The 25,052-nt window shown below is 56.4% G+C and overlaps 3 protein-coding genes across 5 annotated transcripts; 2 read left to right on the top strand and 1 right to left on the bottom strand.

Annotated features, from left to right (window-relative positions):
* Nucleotides 1-13: 13 nt before the first annotated feature.
* LOC141929626 (uncharacterized) lies at nt 14-2,058 on the top strand. The gene is made up of 4 exons (XM_074839359.1): nt 14-215; nt 956-1,182; nt 1,479-1,589; nt 1,945-2,058. Exons 1-4 carry the CDS (start codon nt 14-16, stop codon nt 2,056-2,058), a joined length of 654 nt encoding a protein of 217 aa, XP_074695460.1.
* A 636-nt stretch (nt 2,059-2,694) lies between these two features.
* Nucleotides 2,695-5,047, bottom strand: LOC141929812 (C-signal-like). 3 transcript variants are annotated; one of them, XM_074839755.1, is made up of 6 exons: nt 4,797-5,047; nt 4,375-4,426; nt 3,998-4,185; nt 3,563-3,721; nt 3,208-3,327; nt 2,695-2,899 (listed from the first exon to the last, which is right to left on the bottom strand). In XM_074839755.1, the coding sequence occupies exons 1-6, from the start codon at nt 4,941-4,943 to the stop codon at nt 2,786-2,788; spliced, it is 780 nt and encodes a 259-aa protein (XP_074695856.1). In that variant the 5' UTR covers nt 4,944-5,047; the 3' UTR covers nt 2,695-2,785. The 3 variants fall into 3 exon arrangements, with proteins under 3 accessions (XP_074695856.1, XP_074695854.1, XP_074695857.1); XM_074839753.1 differs by lacking the exon at nt 4,375-4,426; XM_074839756.1 differs by lacking the exons at nt 3,208-3,327; nt 4,375-4,426.
* An 8,817-nt stretch (nt 5,048-13,864) lies between these two features.
* On the top strand, nt 13,865-19,370 carry LOC141929816 (C-signal-like). Its single transcript, XM_074839760.1, has 6 exons — nt 13,865-14,016; nt 16,381-16,432; nt 17,258-17,448; nt 17,808-17,966; nt 18,257-18,367; nt 19,075-19,370. The coding sequence occupies exons 1-6, from the start codon at nt 13,870-13,872 to the stop codon at nt 19,186-19,188; spliced, it is 774 nt and encodes a 257-aa protein (XP_074695861.1). The 5' UTR covers nt 13,865-13,869; the 3' UTR covers nt 19,189-19,370.
* The last annotated feature ends 5,682 nt before the right edge of the window (nt 19,371-25,052 follow it).

The raw sequence follows: 25,052 nt of genomic DNA, 5'->3' as shown, positions 1-25,052 counted from the left end.
AGCAGCATGTGAGATGGCTATGGGATACTCCACAGCTTGGGTGGGCTTCACAGCTTCACAAGATGGGCTTTCCACATCATACACACATAACACTGGAAACAGGCTGATCTCATTCCTCTTCCCTGGGTTCCCCGAGCCACGTCATGCCTCAGATGTCCATGACCAGACATTCTCTGCCTTGCTCTTGCCTCTTCCAAGCCAGTGCCCATTCACTGGTGAAATGTGCCCATGAAAGACCTGTGGAGTGACACAAATCCAGCGTGGTGTACTGGTGGAAGGATGTGGACCTTCATGACCTGCCCATCACCACGCTGCTGGTCATGCACTCCATCCCCTGGCCTGCTGCTCAACAACTGCCGCACCACTTCTGACATGCTGAGGCCATCGCGGATGTCAGGACCTCCACTTTCTGCCTTCCCACTTTGCAAATTAACTCATGTTATTGTGCCTCACATTTGTGGCTTTTCTCACGCTTGTTTGGGGAAGGATAAAAGTTTAGGGTTTAGCCTAAAAGCTTGAGTGAGCTTACCCAGCCTCAGGTGTGTCTGAAGGCTGTGTAGTCTCATCTGAGGGGCCAAGACCTTAAACTCCTCATCAGCACAACAAGTGTCGATTCCCGTGGCACGCTGCCGCCTGTGAATTCACTACATGCAGTGTCACCTCAGCTGGGTGGCCTCTCGCTCTCTCGATCAAGACAGACTGATGGGAACAAGGCCATGACTGTGGTTGTCCTCTGCCCACCCAGAGGGGCAGGGAGGAAGTCCAGCCCCAGCATGTCCCACGCTTCGCTCCTCCCCAGCTGGAGCTCCTGCCCACCCTGCGCTGGCTGTGCCGGCTCACTCCTGCCCTGGGGCAGGGAAAGGCTGGAGCCTGGCCCCTCCTTGGGGCGTCCTCCCCATCCCCTGCCCTTCTGCTGGGGGTGTCTGTCCAGCCGCTCGTCCACGGTCCGCGACAGAGGCCTCGAGGGCCCCTCAAGCCCGGGGCTTGTCACGTATTGACAAAGCCTTGGTGTCTTTGTGCCAGGAGTTTCTGCCGCTCCTGGAGAAGGCAGCGAAGGATGCGGGGAAGGAGGGGCTGAGCTGCAGCAGGGCCGCAGTCATCAACGTCTCCACCAAACTGGGCTCCATTGGGCTGTGCCTCGGCGTGCTGGAGGCCCCCATGTACCCGTACCGTGCCAGCAAGGTGAGGTGCCAGGGGAGGTGCTGGGGATGCTCTGCTGTGCACCGTGCCCGAGGAGGGGAGCCCATGGGGCACCCCCTGCCCCAGGCCACCCACCCCCTGCCTGACTCTCCCAAGCGTAAGCACGGACACTGAGACAGCAGCACCCGGGACTGAGCCTTTCAGGTGGGTTGTGCCGATGCTTTAGCCCAGGGCCAAGCCCCATTGCCCACCTCCACAGCCATTTTCTGCCTGGGAAATGTCCCCCCTCCTGCCCACCCGTGCCCCGAGTCGTGCTGGCATGGCGGTGCCTCTTCCAGGCTGCCCAGAACATGGTGACGAGGTGCGTGGCTGCGGAGCTCCAAGACAAGGGGATCTTGTGCACGGCCATCCATCCTGGCTGGGTGAAGACCGACATGGGGATGCAGAAGGTACTGGGCTGTGCAGGGGAGGGTCAGCAGGACCCCCGCTGTACCCCCAGCTCTCGGGGAGGGCAGGGGCACTTGGGGCAGGGGATGCTGTATGATGCTGTGGGCTGCCAGGGCCATCTGCTGGGGTGGAGCAGGCAGGGAGCAGGCAGCAAGCTGCCAAGCGTGGGGGATTGCCAGCCCTGTTCCCCCCACCCAGCACAGAGAGCAGGGGGGTGGCAGTAAGGAAAAAATACCCGCAGGAGCACCAGGGGTGCTGCTCCCCAGGCTGTGCACCCTCTGCTCTGCCCAAGCCCGGCAGCTTTCCGTGCGGGTCGCAGCCCGCGGCAGTGATGCTGCGCCTTCTCCTTCTCTGCAGGCGCCGCTGACAGTGGAGCGCAGCGTGCGGGGCATCCTGGCTGTGCTGGCCAGCCTCTCGCAGGACACCTCCGGAGCCTTCCTTGACTGGGAAGGGAACAGCCTGCCCTGGTGACGGACAGACGGACGGCGCCTCTTGCCCCTGCCGCAGTCTCCCCCCGCTCGTCGGCTCGGCCCTCTGCGTGGTCCCCCTGCTCGCCCCCAGCCCGCCCCGGGCTGCCAGGGAGAGAGGAAGGCCACGGGAAGCAGCTTCTGCCCCCTTCCCCACCCCACGCACGGCCCTGCAGTGCCCCTGTACCCCCCGCCTCTGTAAACACCGGGAGCTGATGCCTCTCTGCTCCGTCTCCACACTCCCAGCCTCAAACCTCCCGGCGGAGCCCGCCGCACGCTCCCTGTGCCCTGTGTCCGTCTGTCCTGCCTGCGACCAGACATCCACCAATGGAGGGCAGAGGGCGGCTGGTCCCTGCCACCCCCAGCCCCTCGGGCACCCCAGGCTGAGCACAACCTTGGCAGGGGGGTTTCAGAAGATCTCTGGTGCCAGGAGAGGGGCTCTGCCCCGGCTCTGGTGCCTCCTGGAGGGCACGTCTCCAGAGGGCGGTCACGGTGCCACAGCACCCGCACGCTGTCACTCGTGGGGACCCCAGCGACAGCCGTGGGTTGGGTGGGTGGCTGCAGGCTCTGCCGTGGCCCGGGATGGGGAGTGGGGACACTGGGAAGGGGCCACCCCCACAAGCAGGCAGCGCGCAGCAGAGCCGGTGGCTCTCGGGCAGGGGTTTATTGAGGACGTGGGGCAGGTGGGAGCAGCGGCACAGGACCCTCTGCTAGGAGGCTCGGCCAGCGTCTCACCAGGGCACGACCTTCCCTTCCCAGTCCAGGAAGGTGCCGGTGTCCTTCTCGGAGAGGGAGGAGAGCACCTTCAGCATCCCTCCCACGCTGGCGTCCACCGTCACAGGGGGCTGTGGGCCAGAGGGGGAGAGGCAGCTCGAGCCCAAGGCCTGGCTAAGGGCTGCCCTGGAGCAGCCGGGACCAGGGGAAGGAGCCGCTCGAGGGCAAGGGGAAAGCTGCCAGCCCTGGGCAGAGGGTCCAAGCAGGGAGCCAAGGGGATGGGGGCACCAGGCACCCAGGGCCAGGGCAGGGGGAGCTGCCCAGGCAGGGATGGGGCAGGCAGGGAGGTCGTGGTCAAGGCTCAGGGCAGCAGCTCCCTCCCCTCCCATGGAAAATCAGCACAGGGGCTCTGAGGGACCCGCCATGGGGAAACTCCTACCGTGTCTCCAGCAGTGGCCCCCATGTCAGTTTGCACCCAGCCAGGGTGGAGAGCAACGCAGAGGACGCCGTGCTGCCGGTAGCCCAGGGACTGGCACTTGGTCAGCATGTTCAGAGCAGCCTGTGAGGAGACAGGGCAGGGACGGCGGTGGGAGGGGAAGGGTGGCTGCAGGGGGACATGTGCAGACCCCACTGGGGGCCAGGCATGAAAATGTGCCATGAGAGGGATGCAGTGACTGCTGGGACCTCAGCCACAGTGCAGAGAGGTGCAGGAACCAAGGGAGAAGACATTGGAGGGCTTGGGCAGTTGTTTGCTGAGAATAGAAGGTTGGACCCATATTCAGCACAGCACATACCTTGCTGCAGCGGTATGAGACAACATGTAGCTGATCCCATAAATAGACTTCCTCAATGGAGCCCCCAGAGCTGGACATGTTGATGATGGCTGCCTTGCTGCAGCTCAATGCTGAGCTTGGGCTCCCTTGAGCAGCCTTCTTCAGCAAGGGCAGGAACGCCTGCGAGGAGAGGAGAGGAAATAGGGCTGTGCAGAGAGATGGCACAGGGGAGAAGACCAACTCCTTTCCAGCGGGCAACACTGGCATCAGCACTGAACCATCCTCCCTCCTCTTCCCAATGATCCAGCCCACCAGGCTCCAGCCCCTGAGCTCAGCCTGAAGCTCCATCACCTCTCACTGACTGAGAGCCAATTGTGCACCAGAGGGGAGCCAGGACCCCGTCACACCAGCCCTTTGTGCCTCCCTGGAACAGCCCAGATCAGGCGAGACTCTCACCTGGCCCAGCAGCAGGGGCCCAACCGTGTTGGTGGTGTAAACCTGGGTCATGTCCTCCAGTGTCTCGTTATCAAGTGAGTTCAGCTTTACAATTCCAGCGTTGTTGATGAGGAGGTTCAGTCCTGACCCCCCCAGGTGCTCCCCAACTCTGGCTGCAGCTGCCTTGATGCTGGTGGGGTCAGTGACTTCTGCAGAGCCAACACAGGGCAGGTGAGTGTCCCCATAGCGTCTTGGGGTCCCCTTTTCCCCCCAGACACGTGCCCTCATGGCTAGAGGTGGGCAGGAGGGATGGCAGTGCCTGGCGTCACCATGGCTCCATCCCACATTGTCACTCGCCAGAGGAAGCAGGGAGAAGGACCCCACCTCGGGGCACCTACCGAGCGGGATGATGACCAGGTTGGGGTGCTTGGAGGCCAAATTCTGTAACTCCTGCAAGAGAGGGGACCATGTGGGCATGGCGAGGCAGGAGGGGCTGCGCAGAAGCTCAGCCTTTCCCAGGCAAAGCTCGTGTTGCTCTGACTCCGTCCCTGCACCACCTCACACCCAGCACCCTGCTCCGGCTGCCCCGCTCCCGATGGATGGGGCTCCGTGCCTCCCGCACACACCATGTGCCACTGTCCCCTCCACACATCCCACTCATGGCTGGTCCCACAGCCGTCCCAGCCCGGCTGCCCTGTGCCGTGGGTGCCCGGCTGCAGCTCGAGCCCTTTGCAAACCCCCGCCCTGCTCCAACCTGCTGCCCTGGCACCGAGCGCTCCCGTCCCCCAGCACAACCCACTGCGTCCCAGCCCAGCCTCACCTGCGCTCGCTGACCCTTGGGGTCCCGACAAGCCGCAAAAACCCACTTGGGTGGATTTGGCATCCCCAGGAAATGCCGGACAAACCCCAGGCCGATTCCCCTGTTGGCCCCTGTCACCAGAACGGAGTGGATGCGAAGCTCTCCCATGTTGCTTCTCCTCTCTCTGCTCCAGCTGGCTCTGTTCGCTCAAATCCCTAATGCTTCCTGATAGCATGTTCCACGGCCATCCCTCCTACTCAGGCTTGCACAAACACTTGTCTCCAGGTACAACCTCTCCAGCTCTTTGACCTCTAGGACATAGATCCTGGCTGGCAGCCAGCCCTCCTTACCAAAGGGCAAAAATCCCTTGGCTTTTTCAGGCAAACTCAGATGACCTTAGGAAACCTGGCCCCATCATCCAGGAGCTACTGGCCAGTCTGGCCAGGAGAGGCTGTTGTGGGTGAGGAGGGAGGGAGCAGCATGTGAGATGGCTATGGGATACTCCACAGCTTGGGTGGGCTTCACAGCTTCAAATACATCCTGTGGGCTAGAGAGGCTTTCCACATCACACGGGGTGTGCCTCAGATGTCCATGACCAGACATTCTCTACCTTGCTCATTCTCTGATTGTCCCATGAAAGAAAGACCTGTGGATTGGGGCAAATCCAGCGTGGTGTACTGGCCGAAGGATGTGGACCTGCATGGCCTGCACATCACCACGGTCTTCATCACGCGCTCCATCCCTTGGGGTGCAATTCTAAATTGAGCTGTCCCTCTGCCCAGAGCCACAGAGGTCTCAGGTGCCTGGGACACTCTCCTGCAAAGAGAAATGTGTTGGTCAAAGCCCAGAGGCACGGGGCACTGACAGTTCTGTTCTACCACCAGTGAAGCCCAGTGTTGCCCAGTACCTCAAGTGAGGCATTACAGATTTGCAGGGCTGGGACTGGTGTGCATGCACATCACGTGTTCCTGCTCCACTGCAAGTGAAGACATATCCCCAGAAACCTCTTCCCAAACCCTTGCTTTCAAGCACTGTGTCCCAGAGCTGCTGCACAGGCTGCTGGGCCGCAATGACACTGCTGTGTCACCTTCTGCCCCAGGGTGTCTTGGCAGTAGCATTAACCAGAGCCTCTTGCTTCCAGCTGCAGGGGCCCATTGAGCCCTTGTGACCTAGCAGCTGCTGCTTTCCTCCTCCCCACTCCTTTTGGTATTCTGGGGCTCTGCTGGTGGACACCACGAGGCAGGCATGTCCTCCCCACAGACGTGGCACAATCCTGCTCAGGGCACCATCCCCAATCCCGGTCAGGGGGCACACAGCTTGGGACTGTGGTAAGGATGCCCATTCGATGGCCCAGCTCTGCCATCCTCTCATTCCTACACTTGCCTCTGACTTGGTTCTGCTCTGAGCTCATACTGCTGCTGCGCTCACCTTCCCCCCAAACAAAACTACTTTAAAGTACAGATATGCCAAGGTTTGGTCCCGGGGAGCCCTCTGCACCTCAGGCCAGTTGCGTGGTCACCACGGTGCCACCAAAACAGGCAGTCCTGCCCTGCCTCACTCACCTCCTCATGTCGTATTTGGGCAGCTGACTCGAGGGCCAGTCATGGACCCGACCATGCTCTGGCTCCTCTAGTTGCAATGGAGGGGAGGATGCTGCCACCAGCCTCTCCCAAAGAAGGGATGAAGCCCCATTACAGTGACAGCATCCACTGTGCCTCTTCTGTGTCTGGCGTGGCATGGTCCAGCTGCACGAGGGACGGAACCTTCCATCCCACCATGCCTTCCCTAGGCTGTCCCCCAGGCTGCGGCTCACAGAATCATCAAGGTTGGAAAAGCCCTTGAAGCTGCTCCAGCCCAACCATGAACCTCACCCTGACCATTCCCAACTCCACCAGATCCCTCAGTGCTGGGTCAACCCGACTCTTCAACCCCTCCAGGGATGGGGACTCCCCCCCTGCCCTGGGCAGCCCATTCCAACGCCCAACAGCCCCTTCTGCAAAGAAATCCTTCCTAAGAGCCAGTCTGACCCTGCCCTGGCGCAGCTTGAGGCCATTCCCTCTTGTCCTGGCGCTGGTTCCTTGGCTCAAGAGACTCATCCCCCCTCTCTGCACCCTCCTGTCAGGGAGTTGTAGAGGGCCATGAGGTCTCCCCTCAGCCTCCTCTTCTCCAGACTAAACCCCCCCAGTTCCCTCAGCCGCTCCCCATCAGACCTGTGCTCCAGACCCTGCACCAGCTCCGTTGCCCTTCTCTGGACACGCTCGAGTCATTCAATGGCCTTTTTGTAGTGAGGGGCCCAAAACTGAACCCACTCATCAAGGTGTGGCCTCACCAGTGCCGAGCACAGGGGTAAGATCCCTTCCCTGTCCCTGCTGGCCACGCTATTGCTGATACAAGCCAGGATGCCACTGACCTTCTTGGCTTGGGCAGTCCCAGTACACATCAATCCAGCACAGAGGGACTGGTGAGTGGTGTTCATCAAATCACCACAGAGCACATCTAGATCAGGCCTTTGTGGAATATTCTCATCAACAGCAATCAGTTCTTTCCCAGATATGTTAAAAACTAATTGAATGGACATGAAGCATATTCCTTTTTCAAACGGCATATTTACCAAATAGCAGTGTTTTAAGGACATTTTTTACAAGGAGAGACATGCCACAAATCACAGGTGGAAACTTCTCTGATTTGTTTTTGCTAGGCTCCTAACACAGAAATTTGCAGTTTCTGCTGTGGTAGTGTTGAAATATCATCACCATGTACTTGTTTGAGAGAGAACTGAATTTTGCACAACCCATCACAGCATCTCAGCGTAAGATACTAAATCCCTTTGATATTTCTGCTCTGCCAGACGGACCTGGCACGTACATCTCTCTCCAGCTCTAAGGGGTTTTGTAGTTCCCCCTGTACCCCAGGACACGCAGGTTGGCAACAGCCTCAGCCTTCCTCTGCTGCTGTAGCAAACTTTGTCAGCAGCTGTTCATTTGCTTTCACATCCTCAGAGTAAAATTTACCATTTTGTTTGCTTAGTGTAAATCCTGAGATAAAGCCCAGAGCACGTGACAGAAATGCACACAAACACATGGTGCTTTCTGGCATGGCAAATGAAAAAAAATCTTTGTGGGCAGGTGATAGCCAGTGTTTCCCCTTCTGGTTCCTGTGGAAAATGTTCCCTGCTAATGTATTTGTTTAGTTCCTCTGTTGTTATTCATGAGACTTTGCGTACAGGTACAATATCAGCATGTTGAGCACTCACACATTTCAGTTATTTGGACAACTTCATGGCAACCAAGACTGTGGTTTTACCCTTCTCCCTTCTACTACCTGTAGCTTTTCTTCCATGGCAATGTCCCTTTTTGTGGTTCCGCAGTACGTTCTGCACCAGCAACAAGTGCTCTTGTTTTGATGGTCACCTAGTGCTGTGCTGTACAGCTTCTAGGTGAAATATTCCTCCATGGGAACACAGCAGCAGCAATTGGCTCTTTCCCTCCTGGGCATCTGCAGTTGTACTTGGGAGCTGATCTTCCCTCTTCCTCCTTCCTCAGCCCTGCCAAGTCTCAGCCTCTCCTGAAGTTCTACCCATTTCATTTTTTTTCCATTTTCTTTCCTGAGGCCAACCAGACCTCCTGCTTTTCTGATTCTCCACATTGGGTTGAGAGACTCATTTTTCCTTGTGAGTTCCTACCACTGATCAACAGTGCAAAGCTCTGGGTCTTCCAGCTGTCTCAGAGTGATCTCTCACTGAAAATTCTCCCCACCTCAGCACACCTCCCAGATTGCAGGACTGGCTTTCAGGCTCTGATAAGATCATTTCAACAGCCTTTTCTATATTTTTACTTTTTATTGACCACAGACCACAACTATACTTGTTGATATATGCTATTTGCATGAGAGCTCTGCTCCTCCAGACAGACTTCCACGGTTTTCCTCTTCTAGGTGAAGGATGAGGCCATCACTCACAGCCTGTTGGAAATTTCCACAGTGCCTCAGAACCAGACAGCATCAGAAACAAAAAATTAACCTTTTAAATCTCCTATTTTTGAAGTGCCACCACATTTTTGTAACCTTCCACTGGTTTGGATTGGTAACTTTATAACGTTGACTTTGCTCTGGGGCCCCATGCTGCATTGTGGATCATTAAAGCTTTAAGTTGATCATTAGAGTTTAAACAAGCACTGCTTCTCCAGGAGTCAGAGTCCAACCTGGCACAAAGAGGCGGAGGAGGAAGCAACCAGCCTTGCCTGACTCACAACTCAGCCTCTTCACAAGTGCTGCTGCTGTCCCTAAGCCTCTGGAAGGGACCTCAGACCAGCTCCTAAGACAAGGGATTCAGATGGTTCTTTTGCTCTGAAACGTTCTTGCATGGTCTACACCTTAAGCTGAGCATTAAGGTCCTTCTGTACACGTCTCTCCCCTAACCCCTCAGACATTCGCATGTGGGTGCTTTCCATCTCACCACACTAGGAGGACTCAGAGCCAGTTTTCCAAGACGCAGTCACACGTCCTCCACTGTCAGCAGCTGAAAGCTCAGGTGTGCTCCCACTCACCTAGATGTTTGCACAAAGGGCAAGGATGGTGCTGCTTGCAGAAGTATTGAGAAATATGCTTTTCTTTGTTTAACGAGGGGAGTGGGTGTGTGGCACAATTATCTTTAGTACATTTAATCCACTGTATAAGTAAGATAAAACTCAATACTATTTATCAAGTCCATTTGCTCCACGATGTATTCAGGGCTGATCTGGGCCATGTTATCACTTGCTGAAGAATCACTAGATAGTGATGAATGAACTGCTAATCAGGGGGGGTGAGACCTACCCAGCCCTGTAACTGTTTGAAGCTGGGCAGGTCATGTTCACCCTCCATGACTAATTTTCTTTTTGGCTGGAGAAGACTAGTGACACCCCATTGTGAAGGGATCCTGCAGGAACTGAGGGTGAGAGCCTGAGCTTAAATGTAGCTCCCAAGCGAAGTGAAGAGGTCCCAAGTAAGGCTTCTCATGGTCTTTTTTCATAACTTTGCTATTTTCCCGGCAGACTGATCCAGGTTACACCTGCATTACATCAGAGCTGGCCTTGAGCCCAGGAACCCAAATGGCTGGCAGCAGAGAAAGCAGATGCAAAGCACTCAGGACCCTGGCACAGCAAATGGTGTCTTAACGTGAGAAGAAACCAATGCTGAGGCAGGTTTCCAAGCAGCCTCTGCCCAGGGCAGAGGACAGCTACAGCAAGTGCTGGGTTTCTTAAGATCCAGATGAATCTGTGGGGAACCATATCCCACTTGTGGCTACCTCAGGCATGGAGGAAAGGCATTTTTCCTTTTCCAAGCTTATAGTGTGTTATCTGGTCCAGACTCCAGAGAATCCCACCAAAGCCCCTGAGCCCGTGGTTTCCTCTAAGCAAAGCATTTCTGAAGACCTCAAACCAGTTCATCTGAACTATCAAGCACGGAGGCTTAGATGGAAGCTGGGCTGGATGATCAGTGCTGGCAGGAGTCGAACACAATGCAAGAGAGGCACAAAGCACAGAAAACACCGTCACTCCCCGCATGCATGCACCAGACCCAGGGACAAGTTGGTAGAGCAGGATGGGGGGACTCTACTTGTGGGAGAGAGCACAGAGGAGCCAGTTTTCCTTCAGTGCTGCTGGACTTGGGCAAGGTGAAGTGGCACAGCCACCTCATCCCCATCACTGCTGAGCTGGTGGTGGAGGCCTGCTCAAGCCCCACTGCACTGCTGATCAGGCAGTGGGAGGAGAGGGGGAGGACAACCAACCAAGCCTTTTGTTTCCCCTTCCAACCCAACAGCTTAAAAAATGTTGGCCAATGTACTTTTCATAGTCCAAGAACAGACAGAACACAACCGATTTGTACTGCGTGTCTGAGCCTGTGAGCTTGATTCAGTTGCCCAAAGACAGACACTGTCTCAATGACCATGGAATTCTTGTAAGGTACTGGACTGTACTGGCCCTGTTTTAGGACTGTTAGGAAAGGTACATGGAGAAGGCATGGAGACAGAGGCTTCCCTGCAAAGCCTCTGTCTATTAGCATCTAACTCTAAGAGATGTGCAACAGGCTCCAGCTAGGTCACTGCTCACTGGTTTTTCAGGAATTGACTTCTCATTGCAAGAAAAAAAAAACAAAATCAAAGGTGGTTTGGGTGCTGTCGACTCTGCAGAGGCCACACAGCCACGTTCCCTGTGGGACTCCCCCCACGCAGCATGAGAAGTCTCCTGGACACAATTACGATCAGGCCTAACGCCCAGAGATGAGTGGTACCGAGGATAATGGAGAGCCCACTGCAACTGCAGAGCCTTGAATCTCTGCAGAGACCTCAGCAAAGGGGATTTTTTTCCCCAGTAAATCTTTCCCAGAGGAGGATTTTAAATGCTCAGACTCTCCACACAACCTCACTTAGACCACAGCGTTTGGACCCGGTGTCAGCTAGGGCCCTCAAACTGGGTTCAGAAGCATTTTTCTGGGGATATTCCTCTCATGAGAGCAGCCAGAAGACCTCAGTTACCTGGGTGCAGCAGTGCTGGCAGCACTGACAGTTGACCACAGGGACAGAGCCGCATTGTCAGGGCCCATGGGGACACCACAGATCCCCGCTGGCCTCTTTCCTACCACCCTCTGGGGACAGTTGGCTGGGTTATCCTTCCTGCTTCAGCACGATGCCCTGAAGAAGGACCTCAGAACCATCAAGAAGGACAAATTTGCTAACAGGGATGCTTGAGAAGGGGCTCTCATACATGACATAGAGATATGCCCCATCTCAGAAGCACTAAGGCACAGGCGAAATGACCAGTTTGCGAGTGGCTTGGCTTGACATCCATGTGTTGGAGTGAGAAGAAGAGGCAGAGCTAAAAAGAGCACTGATGGGTGCAACGGTGCTGGGAAAAAACCCCAACAACTTCTTTCCAGCCCCTCTTCTTTGTTAAAGCCAAAATATATGACCTTCCTCCTAAAACTGTGTTACCTACAAGTCCCCAGCAGCTGCTCCATGATGAGACCCCAACCTCTCAACTGGCAGGACCTGAACGTTTGACTGGCACCCTAAGAAACCAATATAAGGCACAGGAAAAATTCTTAAGCCTGCAGTGAGACTTGCTCCTCCATAGGGAACATCTCGACTTCACATCATGTTTCTGAGGGATGCGGCAGGACAGGACATTAGCTGTAAGGGTCAGGCAGACCACAGCAGGGGCTGCTGCACGGAGACAGCTCTCACAGCGGGCAGTGGGGCGTCTGTGGAGAGAGCAAAGCTGTGTCCACAGGACACCAGTGCTCACCAAGCTTAGGTAGGGGCTGAGGGCAGCGTGGCAGCAAACAGGCAGAGCACGCTCGTATTTATACACTCAAGCACTCCAAAATTCAGTAATGTCAGAATGAGGCTTTACCAGGCAGCAGGAAGTCAGCAAGGCCTGTTGTAGAGAAACAAAAACACTTGTGTAACTTTTTTGTTTTTTTTTTTTTTTTTTTTACATTTGTCTTTATTACCTTTTGGAAGCCTCATTTAACTAACAAGGTTTTCAAAAACTTGATAATCCCCTATTTAGTGCATGGGGAACTGAAGCATAAAAGTGGGTCAAGCAGTGTCCATATTGGGAAGTATCCAATTACAGATGCTTAGAGCTTGTCTTTTTTCACAGTTCACATTTATATTCAGAACAGGTTCCTACTGACTTCAGCCGCGGCTGCACATTAACTGTTTCTGTACAGCAGACCACAGGGAATCCCCATTTCCAGGGCTCTTTGAAGCAAGCACCTAGGAAGAGTTAGTTAACATAATTTGCCTGCAGTGTGCAGGATCTGCGTGGAATAGGCAGCCAAAACCCCATTTCTCAGTGTGGTTCACCGTGACTGTTTGTACCTTCCCATCCTCATTTGCTACGTATCTGCAAATCTTTGCAACAGATGGAGCAGCACTTCTGGTGACAAGTCACCCAACTGATGGCCTGAGCACAGAACGAGGCAGGAAGAGAACGGGACCTTTAATTGAAATATATGCTATAAGGAGGGTTTCTGCTTTTTAGTGTTGATTAGTATAATCAAAGATTTATTCCTAGTAAATTCCAATTTCTGTATCGATGTTCAAAATGTTCGCAAAGCATTTCTACAGCCCAAGGCAAACTGGGGAGCAGAGGCTCAGCCATGTAGTTGAACCGCAGTGGAGCAGGATAAAGTTAGCACAAATCACCTGATGCTCTCACCAGATCGACATCATTATTTATTCTCTGATTTATTTATTGGTATCGATGTTTTGTCTAGTGTTTGTCAAACAAGGATGAAAATAAGCAACAGAAACAACAATGCTTATATCAATCAGAGTTGCTCAGTCACTATTGAGCTCCTGGTTGTGCGCTCACCATAATGAGATTTTAATGTTGTTTGCGCATCTGGTTTCCCATATAATAGCTGCAAATAAAACGTCAGCATCCACCTCCAGAGCTGGTACGTGCAGGTCCCCTCCAGACACAGTCCTCCAGCTGACACTGATGGTCTCTTTTCTGTTTTCCTTTTCCCCTCATGCCATATTTTCCGATCCTGAGATGCCACCAAACCTTTTTCTTGCTTTACGCCTTTCCACGCCTTTGGTTCAGCTGTTGAACCAGGTACCTGACACCCATCAACAAAAATCCTCCCAAACACCTGCATCCCCACGCTGCAGCCTACTCACCCAATTTCCAGCATCTGACCGTCGTGGATTTGGTATCTCCCTGATAGATTGGATCAATGCTGGGATTTTGGGGGTCCCCCCCAAGTCTAGGGGAAACATCACATTGCTGTGCCAAAGGTGCTGAAGACCCCACCCCAGAAATGCTGTAAGCCCTCTCCCCTGCATCCCAGCCTCGGGAGGAGATGGGAGTCTCCTCTCGCCCCCCGCCCCTCGAGCATCGCTCCGGGAGCCGTCCCCCGTCCCCGCGGGGATGCCGGGGCAGGCGGGGGTGGGGATGGCGGTTGGTGTGTTTGTGCTGGGTATGAGATGGGAAGGAAAAAAATACACCCCGCGGTGGCTGGGGCAATCCCCTCCCGGGCAGCCCGGGCCCGGGGAGGCGTTGCCGGTCCGGGCCCGCCCCGCGGGGGGAGCGGGCGGGCGGCGATGGCGGCGGGGCGGGCGCGGACCGTGCTGCTGACCGGCTCCAACCGCGGCATCGGGCTGGAGCTGGTGAAGCAGCTGCTGGGGGCACCGCGACCGCCCGCCTGGATCTTCGCGACATGTCGGGACCCCGAGGGGCCGCGGGCCCAGGTCAGTGTGGGGCGGGGAGGGGGGGGGGTGGGTGGTCAGCAGCACCCTTGGGTGCCGGTAGACGCGATTAGTTAGGCGCTCGGTTAGCTTCGCCGACGTGAAAAAAGCGTCGCGGTCACAGGGGGATCCGGCGTTTGTGAAAGTCCTCCGGAGGTCCGCTGTGCTTCGGGTGAAGAATAAGCCGTGGCACCCTTAAAACTGCGCTGCTGGGCTATTTGAGGCTGCCTTGGCTGAGTCCCAGCTGGCCTTCCATCGCCCAGCCTTCACCCGTGTGCCGCGGGCACGGCGTGCGGAGCTGGGTCTGAGAGGGCCGGACTCGGTGGTTGTGGCTGGCTGAGCTGGTGTGAAAAAGATTTTTCAGAGAAAGAGTGGTCAGAGAGTGGAATAGGCTGCCCAGGGAGGGGGTGGAGTCACCATCCCTGGGTGTGTTTAAGGGTCGTTTGGATGAGCTGTGGGGGGATGTGGGGTAGGGGAGAACTTTGTAGAGTCGGGCTGAGGGTTGGACTCGATGATCCCGAGGGGCTTTTCTAACCTGAGTGATTCTGTGATTCTATGATTCTATGAATCGCAGCGATGCTGCTCTAGCCGGCGCTGCGATGTGTTACCAGTCCCTGCAAAATCTGGGGGTTCATTAAGTGGAGCTGTGGAATCCTCCTTCCCCTGCTTTCCACTTCACTAAAATGGAGAGACTCACATGTGTTGCTTCAGCAGCAAATCACAGGAGCATCACTGTACTTCTAGCTTTCCTGAGGTCCAGCCTTGGTTTTCCTCTGCTTACTGTGACCCGCTGAGATACCAACGGGGAGACATTTGCTCTCTGACAGACCCTGGCTCCAGCTGACTCGTTTGCTGCATCTTCTCGCAGCTTGGCTGCGTGCAGGGATCACGCCTTGAGAAAGTCCTTGAGAGGCTCTTTGTGTGCTCGCTATCAGCGTTATTCTGGCTCAGGAGTAATCACAGTGCAGTGAGAATCCGCCCTGCCACCAGCCCAGGGGTGCCCAGCTCCTGCTGCTGCTAGTGCCCAAGCTGGCCGAGTCAAAGCTAGCTCAGGGCTCTTATTTTCACCCTGTTCTTCCCCCCACAACTTGCTGGGCTCGGGCAATAATGAGATTGCTGGGCTGGAGCCGGTTTCCCCCCAGGATGGTCCATGAGCATCTCTCTCAACTGTGGGATGCTTCTCTAAGCCTTGTCCAGCTGTGGTAGGATGAGGGCAGCATCTCCAAGGTGTTGCTGCTGAAGTCCATGACCACAGCAGACCAAGGGCAGAGTGACCCTCCATCGGGCTGGTGCCACCTCAGGAGCCACGTCGCTCCTCCTGCCCCTTTGTGCCTGGATCTGCTGTTGGGCTGGGTGAGGCTGGACTCACGCTGGGATGGTGTGAGGCTGTTGAGGCCAGCAGCTGGGCAAAACAGGGGAGGAGAAATGTTTGTTGGTCATTGCAAACCATTTAAGTGGATTTTTCCATAATTTCCTCTGCCCAGGGGGAATGTGGGAACTTGTGACCTGGTGGGGAAGCCCAGAGATAACTGAAGTTGGACCACAGCCAGCGCCAGCAGCTCTCCTGCTCCATGCTGGTAGGACAGGTCCCCTCACAATAAGCCACCAATTTGCATTTCTCCCATAGCAGTCTCTGTGGGCTTGTTTGTAAGAGGTTTTTACTTCTAAAAACAATCATTTTTTGGATACATTGAGTGTGGTGTTTTGGTTTCTGTTACCTAAAACCTGCTATAGTTGAAGAAGGCTCAGAGCAAAGGAGCTGCTAGGAACTATGGAGTTGAAAGTTTCCTTTTTGGACAGGGCTTCTGAATCCTCTGCGTTTGGTGAAAATAATCAATAAAAATGTGCAAAGTGGTTCATTTCACTTGAGTGGGTGAGACGTAGTGTCCAGAGCAGAGTGGATCCTGGAATTGAGCTATTTGGATCCAGATGTGTCTTCCCCAAACGTCAAGTCTGATGTTGGCACTCGCAGCCATTCCTCCTCCATCTGGCTTCCAGCAGCCTCTGGGAGATACTTCTGGCCTGTAGCCCTGGCCAGTTGGCATTATTTCCCAGGTGAGGTGGTCCTTAATAGTTTGCTCTCGTCCTTTGCTGTGGCTCTGGCTGGGCTGTGCACGTAGACCCTTTGGGAGAGTGTCCATAATATCTTGCAGCTGTGGCTGTGCCGCGCTCTGAGCACATGCACGTCGCTTTGTGGAGCCTCGAAGAAGCCCGAGACACTAGGCAGGTCCCCAGGCCAGCCATTCAACAAGCACTGAGTAACATCTGGAAGATGTTTCCCTCAGGATGGACTGTCGCTGGTGCCCCAGGATGATGCTTGGCATCACCTCTGCCTCACGCTGATTGTTTCCATGTCTCTCTTTGTAGGAGCTGAGGGATCTGGCATCCAAACACCCAAACCTGGTTCTTGTGAAGCTGGGTAAGTGTGCTCTGCCTCTGAGCTGGTAAGCTTGTGGCTGCCGGCCGCACTTGCCCCGTTCTCCTTCCCTCCCTCCCTGCCTTCAGGCTCTACATGGGGATACAGTTCTTCAGAGCTGCTTCAAGTCCTGCAGCCAAAAGCCCAGCTTCTTCAGACCTGTCTCAGCCCCAGTACCCCATTCCTCCAAGACTCCTTGCCCTGTGGCCACAGGACCAGGAGGTCCTTGAGACCCATCCTGGGTGGCCACCAACTGCCCCAGCCGAGTAGCCGCGTCCTTGCTCTGCCACGCAGCCGAGCTGCCTTGATCCCAAGTCCCAGGCGAGACCAGGAGGGCTCCGGGAGGGCAGCTCCTGTGGGAGTGCTGTGCAGTTGGCCCAGAGCCTGGGCAAGAGCTGTAGGACCTTGCAGAGCCATCCTGCAGCAAGTCCCAGCACAGCCCCCGTGGGGTCCATCCCCCCACCCTGAGACTGCCCTGGGTTCTCCCCAGCTTGCTCAGGCCTGGACTTTGGCCACTGACAGGAGACTGTGGCTGCTGTCAGCACCACAGCGCTTTGCCACCACGGGGCTGTCCCCAGAGTGGCTTTGCCCGGAGGGTTGCCCCAGGGCAAGGTCCTTCAGCTGCTGGTCGTGGCAGAGGAGGCAGTTTTGGGATGAGCTGGGGCCTGTGGGTGCCGGGGTGCTCTGAGCTGGTTGCACAGCACCATCTGGTGCCCACAGAGGGAAGCCCACACAGGTCGGGAGGCAGAGCTGTTCCTCAGCATCTTAACCTCCCTCTCCTCCCCGTGCACTCCGGGAGCTCTCAAACCCTGTTCTCTTCCACTGCAGATGTTGCAAATCCCTCCGCTATTACTGATGCGGCGAAGATCGTGGAGGGGAAGCTCAACGGCATGGGCTTGAACCTGCTAATAAACAACGCTGGCATCTACACCCCGACAGCGTCGCTGGAGACGGTAGATGCTGAAGAGATGATAAGGACGTACAAGACCAATGCGGTGGGGCCAATGCTGATGGCCCAGGTATGGATGAAGCTCTGGGGATGGAGCCCACCATAGAGGGGGAATTTGGCCCAGCTTGAGGGTATCTCAGGCTCACTGTGGTCACATTGGAGATCTCAGAGGGCTTTGCCACGTTTCCTGGAGCTGTGGGAGGGACGGAGCAGTGCTAGGGCTGTGCTCCCAGCTCAAGCCCTCTGTAGCCCCCCTGCATTGTGCTGGGCTAACTGGGAGCAGGCAGGGTCACTGCAACAAAACACTCAGGCTCTCTTGGCTTCCAGATGTTCTTCCTCATCCTCCCTGCTGTAGGCAGGCTGGGTTGTAGTTGCCATAAGTGGGGCTGGCTCAAGGCACAGGCGTCCCACAAGGTTGCTTCTCTCCAGGCGTTCCTGCCCCTGTTGAAGAAGGCTGCCCGGGAGAGCACAGAAAAGGGACTGAGTTGCAGCAAGGCAGCCATCATCAACATCTCCACCATCATGGGGTCCATCGAGAAGACTTCTGAGTCCTTCTGCAAGCCTGTCATCTCCTACCGCTGCAGCAAGGTATGGAGACTGGGGATCTGCTTATGCTTGTGAGCTTCTTGGGAGTCAGAGCTGCTCCTTGCCAGGCCTGATCTCAGGGAAGCACCTGAGATCACAAGATGGAGGGACTGATCCATGCTGATCACTGCCCAAGCTCCCTGGGCACCTCCGTGCTCACGTAGGGCAGACACACACCATCTCTTGAAGTCCTGGTATTGCTTTTTCTCCCTCACCATGAGGCAGTGATGGGAGGGGAGCCTAGTTCGTGGAGCTTTCCACTGCCCATGGCTGATGCTTCCTTCCTCCCCCAGGCTGCTCTCAACATGCTCACCAAGTGCCAGGCTCTGACCTACGGGGAAGCCGGGATCCTCTGCGTGGCACTTCACCCCGGCTGGGTGAAAACCGACATGGGCAGCCAGGAGGTAGGTTCCAGATGAGTGAGTCAAGGTGGGGACCCACGAGTGGGACCCAAGCCTGTGATGGGAGGTGGCTCGGGTGGCTGGGATGGCTCTCAGGAGGAGGGATCCATGCAAGAATGAGTTGCTTCTCAAGCTGCAAGTTGCCCGTGTTTGTGCTGGGCTGCTGCAGAACATGTGGGTGCTGCCTGAGAAATAACATCAGCACGTATCCAGGGTGAGCAGGAGGCCTGTTCACGGTGGGGAAAGACTTTGGGCAGCCTGGAGATGTGCAGAGAACCTGAATCTGCCAGAGCAGAGAGAGGAGCAGCATCATCCCACCCTGCACCCTCTTCCTCGGAGAGCTGCAGGCCCAGGAGGTCTCCCCTCACCCTGCAGGATCTGTTTTGGAGTGGAGCTGGTCCCTGCAACCCTGGAGTTTTGGGAAGGCTGCACATAGCATCCTGCTTGCAGCGGGGATCTTTTCCGTGTCCTATTGATTTGAGCCTGGAGCTGGCTTCCTAGCCTAAGCCACCTCCATCCAAGCCATCAGTGAGCACGCAGACACCCAACCATCCTCCCACCTAACAGACCCATCCCACCTCCTGTGGCTTTCAACTCATTCTGGGTGGAAGAAGCCTTGCTGCCAGCACGCATGAGCTGAGTGGGTGCTGGTGGATGGTCAGGAGTGATGGTGAGGTCTCGGTCCTGCTCCTCACTTGTGCCCATTGCAGGCTGACCTGACGGTGGACACAAGTGTGCGGGGGCTGCTGTCTGTACTGCCGATCCTCTCCGAGAAACACAGCGGGACTCTGCTCAACTGGGAAGGTAAAGCTATTCCTTGGTGACCACTCTCTGTTCCTGCGAGGGACCCCGCAGTGCCAAGGGACTCTGGGGGTTGCCCTGGAGCACCGGGATGCTCAACGCTCTGTGCTCTGCAAGGGACCTCCTTGGGACTCCACCGGGCGTGCAGGGCAGCCTGTGATCCCTGCCTTCGTGTTGCTAAGAAATAAAGTCAATTAGTACCTGTGCCTTCGCTCAGCTGCAATGCCCCTGCTGAGACTGTCTCTGCCCTGGCCTGGAGCTGGCCCCTGCAAAACATAACGTGGCATTATAGCAGTCTGCCTGCCTTCCCCTCGGCTGCCCTGAGCCAGAGGGAGCTCCCAGGGGCACGTAACCAGCCCAAAGCCCTGCTGTCCTACCTGGCCACTGGATGTGCCCAGGTCTGCCTGGTCTGTGCCATGCTTCCACCCAAAGCATGGTGTCTTTGCTACAGATTTCTTGGGGGGACTTTGTGCTGGACATGGTGTCTTTGGGAGCGGCCTTGGGGCTGGAATGGGAGGACCAAGCACCACAGTCCAATTCTTCAATCCCAGGCAGCCAGCTCTTCCTATAGTGGAGCCCCCACTGGGCATGGTACCCCTGGGCAGGGGAAATCTGGTCCTGTGGGGGAGCACAGCATGGGAATGGCACTTCTGCTGGATGGAGAAGTTGAAAACTTTAATAAGATGGGCCAGGCAGCCTTGTTCTGCATGGATTTGCCCAGGAGGTGGTAACACCCCCAAAGAAAGGGACTTTGGGGTGGTGCTGGGTTTTCTCAGGAGGGTTCTGTCCCTTCTGGAGTTTCTCTTTGGGGAGTACGAGGAAAAGGAGCTGGGGTCCTGCAAAACTAAGCCTGGTCTCAGGTGGGCAGAGCAACCTGGCTTGCAGGAGAGGCAAACCCACTGCTCCTTCCCTCAGAGACCACTGCCTCCTCTCTCTCATCTGGCTGCTCAGCTGAAGCACCTCTGTCCCTTTGGGTCTGGCCTTTTCTGGGGTTGTACCTCTCCCCTGGAGCGGGGGCTTGCCCGGCAGCACCAGCTTTGCTGGGAATCTTGAAGCCATGCGCCGCTCTGCACGGGAGCCCTCCCATTTCCCAACCAGGAGCACAAATGCTGCAGTCCCCCCTTCCCAGGCAGACAGAGCATCAGGGCAGACTCCTGGGCTGGGGCCACATCTCTGCCCCACCGAGACGATCTGTGCCCCAACAAGCCCTGGTACCTGCAGCCCAGTGAGTCACAGGCACCAGTGAGTTTTTCTTCCTCACCAGCTCCCGTTCCTCCCAAGCCAGTGGCATTTTGGTAGCCAAGACTTTGGAGAGGCTGGGAAAGGGGACAGCAGGGAGCGTCTGCAACCTGGGTGCCAGCCTGGGCCTGGGGACAGGGTGCCGGTGGCTGGAGGTAGCAGTGCTGTCAGAGCTTGTGAGCTTGGATCCCTGGCTCCTTGTACCCCCTTCTTGGGGATGCCAAGCAGCCCAGGTGCCCAGCCAGGGGTAGGAGGAGAAGCAAGATGCCCCTGTGAAGTTCAGGGATGCTCAGAGCATCCCCAGGTGGAAAGGGGGTCCCTTATGCCACAGGCACTTTCCGTAATGGATGGGCAGGTCCTTTCTGGAGCAATTGCAGGAGCTGGGATGCCTGGGCCCAGCCTGAGTCCCACAGCTCTCCTGGAGTTGGGGCTCTGCTGCCCCATCCCTGGAATGGGGCTAATGCCAACCACCACCTGGCTGTGCCAAAGGGACCCAAGCCCGTGGCTGTTTGAACCTCACTGTCTTCCCCATGCCCAGGCCAACATGGACTTTTCCAAGCCCGGGCTGTGCTTTCCGAGGCCCTCGGCAGACTGCACTGCCAGCGTGGCTGCGGGGAGCCGTACCCACACGAGACACCCAATGCTGCGTGGGTGCTCCCTGGCAGGGAGATGCTGGCCTCAGCTTTCCTCTCCTGAGCTCAGCATCTTCCCAAACAAACCGAGCCTGCTGGGGATGAGGAACAATGCTGCTGCCCCAGCTGAGGGCTGCTTCATCCTCAGGGAAGTTCCGAACCATCTGGGCTCTTCCCAGCCACCTGATTTCCCATGCAAATGCTCATTTGTCTTTGCTCTTTTCCTTCCCAGCTCGTATCTGTGGCCAGAGGAGTCAGTGCCCACCTGGGCACCTCCCCGGGCATTTGTCAGCACTGCGATGGTGGCAGGAGGAGAGAAATCCCTTGTGAGGAATGGCTGAAGGACAGGAGCATGGGTGAAGGGCCTGATCCTGCAGCTGTATAGCTGTGCTCAGCCCAGCGCTGGCTCAGAGTCATGGCCAAGCCTCCACCGAGCGGCCTTCCTGACCCTTGGCAGAGGTTCTCCTGCCCCAGTTGCTCCACACAAGCCAGCTGGAGCCTGGCCAGTCACCATGGGCTGGCTCCATGCCCATCTCTCTCCTTGTTTCTCCCTTCTGCCCCATGCCACGCGCTGGATCCTGGGAGATGGGCTATGCCAGGGATCCCACCACTGCTTGCAGGCAGCTTATCATTGCCAGCCCCACGAGATGGATGCAGCTGCTCCCTTGGGAACATGGGGAGAAACGGGACTCCTAAAAGCTGGAACAAGCTCCGTCAGTGTGGCTGATGATCTGCACAGGATGGTTGCCCACCTGCTGTGGCAGGAGGGTTTTGGCTGAGCTTGGGAGGCTGATAAATCTGTGAGCATCTCTCTCCAGCCCCCCACTGCCATGGTTTAACCCCAGCCAGCAACTAAGCCCCACGCAGCCACTCGCTCACTCCCCTGTGGTGGGGTGGGGGAGACAATTGGAAGGGTAAAAGTGAAGGAAATTTGTGAGTTGGGATAAAGACAGTTTAATAGGTAAAACAAAAGCTGCTCACACAAGCAAAGCAAAACAAGGAATTCATTCACCACTTCCCATGAGCAGGCAGGTGCTCAGCCATCTCCAGGACAGCTGGGCTCCGTCACGCGTAACAGTGACTTGGGAAGGCAAACACCATTGCTCCGAACGTCCCCCCCTTCCCTCTTCTTCCTCTGGCTTTATATGCTGAGCATGACGCCATATGGTGTGGGATATCCCTGGGGTCAGTTGGGGTCAGCTGTCCCAGCTGTGTCCCCTCCCAGCTCCTTGTGCTCCCCCAGCCTGCTCGCTGGTGGGGTGGGGTGAGAGGAAGAAAAGGCCTTGACTCTGTGTGTGCACTGCTCAGCAGTAATGAAAACATCCCTGTGTTATCAACACTGTTTTCACCACAAAATCCAAAACATACTCCCATACTAGCTACTATGAAGAAAATTAACTCTATCCCAGCCCAAACCAGCACACCTTGGACCTGGGACATCACAGAGTGGGCAGATCGCCCAGGACTGTGTGCCAGAGGTGGTGGGAGGAGTAATAAGCTCTGCGGTTGAAGTCCATCCTGGAGTTACTAGAAGCCCAGCTGCTGGACCTGACAACAAACCTCAAGGGGCTGCTGGATGTTGAAGCACCGTGAGCATCAGCCTGTAGGAAGCCTGGTGCAGTGGTTTCTCCTTTGGGTGCTGGGACAGCAGGCTAATTGCTGTGCAGAACCAAGTGGCAGCAGGCCCATTTTTCAAGCCAACAGGAGACTGGGGCAGGATGACCCAGCTTGGACCTCTGCAACTGGGAATCACCCTTGGTGAGTGCTTTGTCATCACAGGTGAGGCCATCCTGGGGAGCATCATCCCTTCACCCTCCAAGACAAGGCTCATCCCAGAGAGCAAATGCTGCCAGGGACGGCGACAGCCATGGTAACTTGGAGGCCAGGGATGTCTGAGCACCTTAAGGTGCTTCAGGACATGTGTTCCTCAAGAAGCCTCAGTGAGGGGCCAGATGGGCAGGTCTCCCTGCTCAGATGCTGGCCAAGTAGCGTCGGTTTTTCCTTTGCACAAGTTCCGGGTGTTTGTGCTTATGCAGCTGATTATCTCCCTGTTTCCTCTCCTGCCTGATGTTTCCTGCCTCGTTCACTCCCTTTTGCTGGCTTTGCCCGTTGTGTCAGGCTTATCTCCTGGCTCTGGGCAGCATCAGACCTCAGCGTGCCCCCTGCCCACCGAGATGGCAACACGCAGCCCTGAGCACCATGCCCACAGGGCTGCAGCACAGTGCCCCAGGAGACACTTGAAGTGCCAGCCCTGCCTGGCCATCTAGCAGCCCCTTGGGAGCACGGGCAAGCTGGGACAGAGCAAGGATGATTTAGGATCCATCTGCTTCTAGCAGCTGATCCATCTCTATTCTGAAGCTGTGGGACGGGGGCCAAATGGACCAGCACATTGCTACAGGGGGCTACTGGGTGTCCAGCAGTAGGGAAATCTGGACAACTCCCTGGGGACGCTTCATGCAGGGGCTGCACAAGGGTATGGAAACATGTCTGGGGACTTCCAGGGACTATGGGTGGGGAGGTTGTCACCCAGAGCAGCTCAGATTGCCTCCACCAGCTCCTGTGGAGTGATAGTAGCATCTGGGGGCAAACATATCTCTGCTCTGGGGAGCCCAGCAGATCTCCAGGCTCCAGGGATTGAATTCAGTGGTGGGGAAGACCCATATTTTCCAGGCTCTTCCACCAGCTGCCTTCTTTCAGACCAATAGCCACTGGCAAAGACTTGTTTCAGAAGGAGCTGGGTCAGGACAAAAACAGGGAGGACTTGGGGAGTCCTGGCAGGACTTGCCAGGATCAGGGCAAGACCCGTTTCGATAGGCAACCTCCCGTGTCCAAGCAGGGCAGACAGCAGCAGGCAGAGTCCCCATGAAAGGCAAAGCCCACTGCAGGAGGAGAGGGTCAAAAGAGGAGGCTGGGAGCGGAAAAGGGCTGCTCCTGTGACACAGATGCAGCTACGGAGGTGGAGCAGCAGGCAGGAGGCAGGTCACAAAGAGCCAGCGCACGAGGAAGTGCTGGGACACCAGCGGGGGTGGCCAGGGCAGCTGGCCACAGCAGCTCCAGGTGCAGCAGACCTTCGCTGGCCAGGGAAGAACCGGGAGCAGAGGCAATCAGAACAGCAGGGACCTCAGCCAGGACCTGGAGATCCCCTCTCGGCGGGAGTCTTCATCCAGCCAAAACAGCTCTTCATTCTGCCAAGGTGCGGGCAGTGGCCACGGCGTGGGGGCGGGTGGGGCAGCAGGACAGTCTTGGTGGGGACATCTTTGTGCCAGGTGGCACCACGGTCCTGTGGCTCAGATCCCCGAGTGACCGTTTCCAGAGCCACCAGTGGTGGGGTAGACTGATGCTGGGAAGGCTGGACTGTCTAGGAAACTGTGGCTCCCTGGGGGGTGCAATGCCCAGAGGGTGCTGAGACCCAGGGCTGCCGTCAAAGTATCAGGACCCAGCCTGGGTGCATGAGAAATGCAGCTCAGGAGGAAGCACGTCCCGGGCCCTGCAGCACAAGGGCTGCCAAGGAAGCCAAGTGAGGCCAGTAGATAATATGTGGAGGCTTCCTCCGGCACTGCCGCAGCTGGGGCGCCGGGGTTGCTCCATCGCTATCTAGCCCTGCAGAGCCGGGTGCATCCCTTCTCCTCTGCTGTATTATTGTTAGCTGGGAGGAAGCAGCTCACCAAGTCCCACCTCAAGCTTTTAACCCGCTGCTGCCTGACCTGCTGCTTTCTGCTCCCGTTGGCCAGAGCTGCGAAGGCTCTGTGGCTGCCCTGGGAGGATGGTTTGGTACTAGGAGATTGCTGCAGGTTTTACGTCCCTGGGGACCAGCAGCACCCCCCGGCAGGTCTCCCCTGAGCTGTGAGGTCTCCCACGGGTCCCCCCATAACCACTCTTGCAAAGGGCAGACACTGGCATTGTCATCTCTCAGCGTGGAGAGAAGGTCCTGAAGGCTTTAAGTGCCGATGATTCGCTCCTTGTTCTCTCTTCCCCCTTTTAGCTGGTTGGATCCTGCCTGGTGCTTCCTCTGGAAG

Source organism: Strix aluco, chromosome 14 (assembly GCF_031877795.1).
Source record: "Strix aluco isolate bStrAlu1 chromosome 14, bStrAlu1.hap1, whole genome shotgun sequence".
In the NCBI taxonomy this organism is placed as follows: domain Eukaryota; kingdom Metazoa; phylum Chordata; class Aves; order Strigiformes; family Strigidae; genus Strix; species Strix aluco.
The sequence above is the reverse complement of the archived record's forward strand: the minus strand, read 5'-3'. Positions and strand labels throughout refer to the sequence as shown.

Bases quoted from the DNA above. Each gene is read 5' to 3' on its own strand.
- LOC141929812 (XM_074839753.1), bottom strand. From the start codon at position 5,010: ATGCTATCAGGAAGCATTAGGGATTTGAGCGAACAGAGCCAGCTGGAG. The intron at 3,722-3,997 runs GTGAGAGTCTCG...CTCTCCTCGCAG, and splicing joins GGCCCCTGCTGCTGGGCCAG to GCGTTCCTGCCCTTGCTGAA. The intron at 3,328-3,562 runs GTATGTGCTGTG...GTCTCCTCACAG, and splicing joins TCTCATACCGCTGCAGCAAG to GCTGCTCTGAACATGCTGAC.
- LOC141929626 (XM_074839359.1), top strand. From the start codon at position 14: ATGGCTATGGGATACTCCACAGCTTGGGTGGGCTTCACAGCTTCACAA. The intron at 1,183-1,478 runs GTGAGGTGCCAG...TGCCTCTTCCAG, and splicing joins ACCCGTACCGTGCCAGCAAG to GCTGCCCAGAACATGGTGAC. The intron at 1,590-1,944 runs GTACTGGGCTGT...CCTTCTCTGCAG, and splicing joins CCGACATGGGGATGCAGAAG to GCGCCGCTGACAGTGGAGCG.
- LOC141929816 (XM_074839760.1), top strand. From the start codon at position 13,870: ATGGCGGCGGGGCGGGCGCGGACCGTGCTGCTGACCGGCTCCAACCGC. The intron at 17,449-17,807 runs GTATGGATGAAG...GCTTCTCTCCAG, and splicing joins GGCCAATGCTGATGGCCCAG to GCGTTCCTGCCCCTGTTGAA. The intron at 17,967-18,256 runs GTATGGAGACTG...TTCCTCCCCCAG, and splicing joins TCTCCTACCGCTGCAGCAAG to GCTGCTCTCAACATGCTCAC.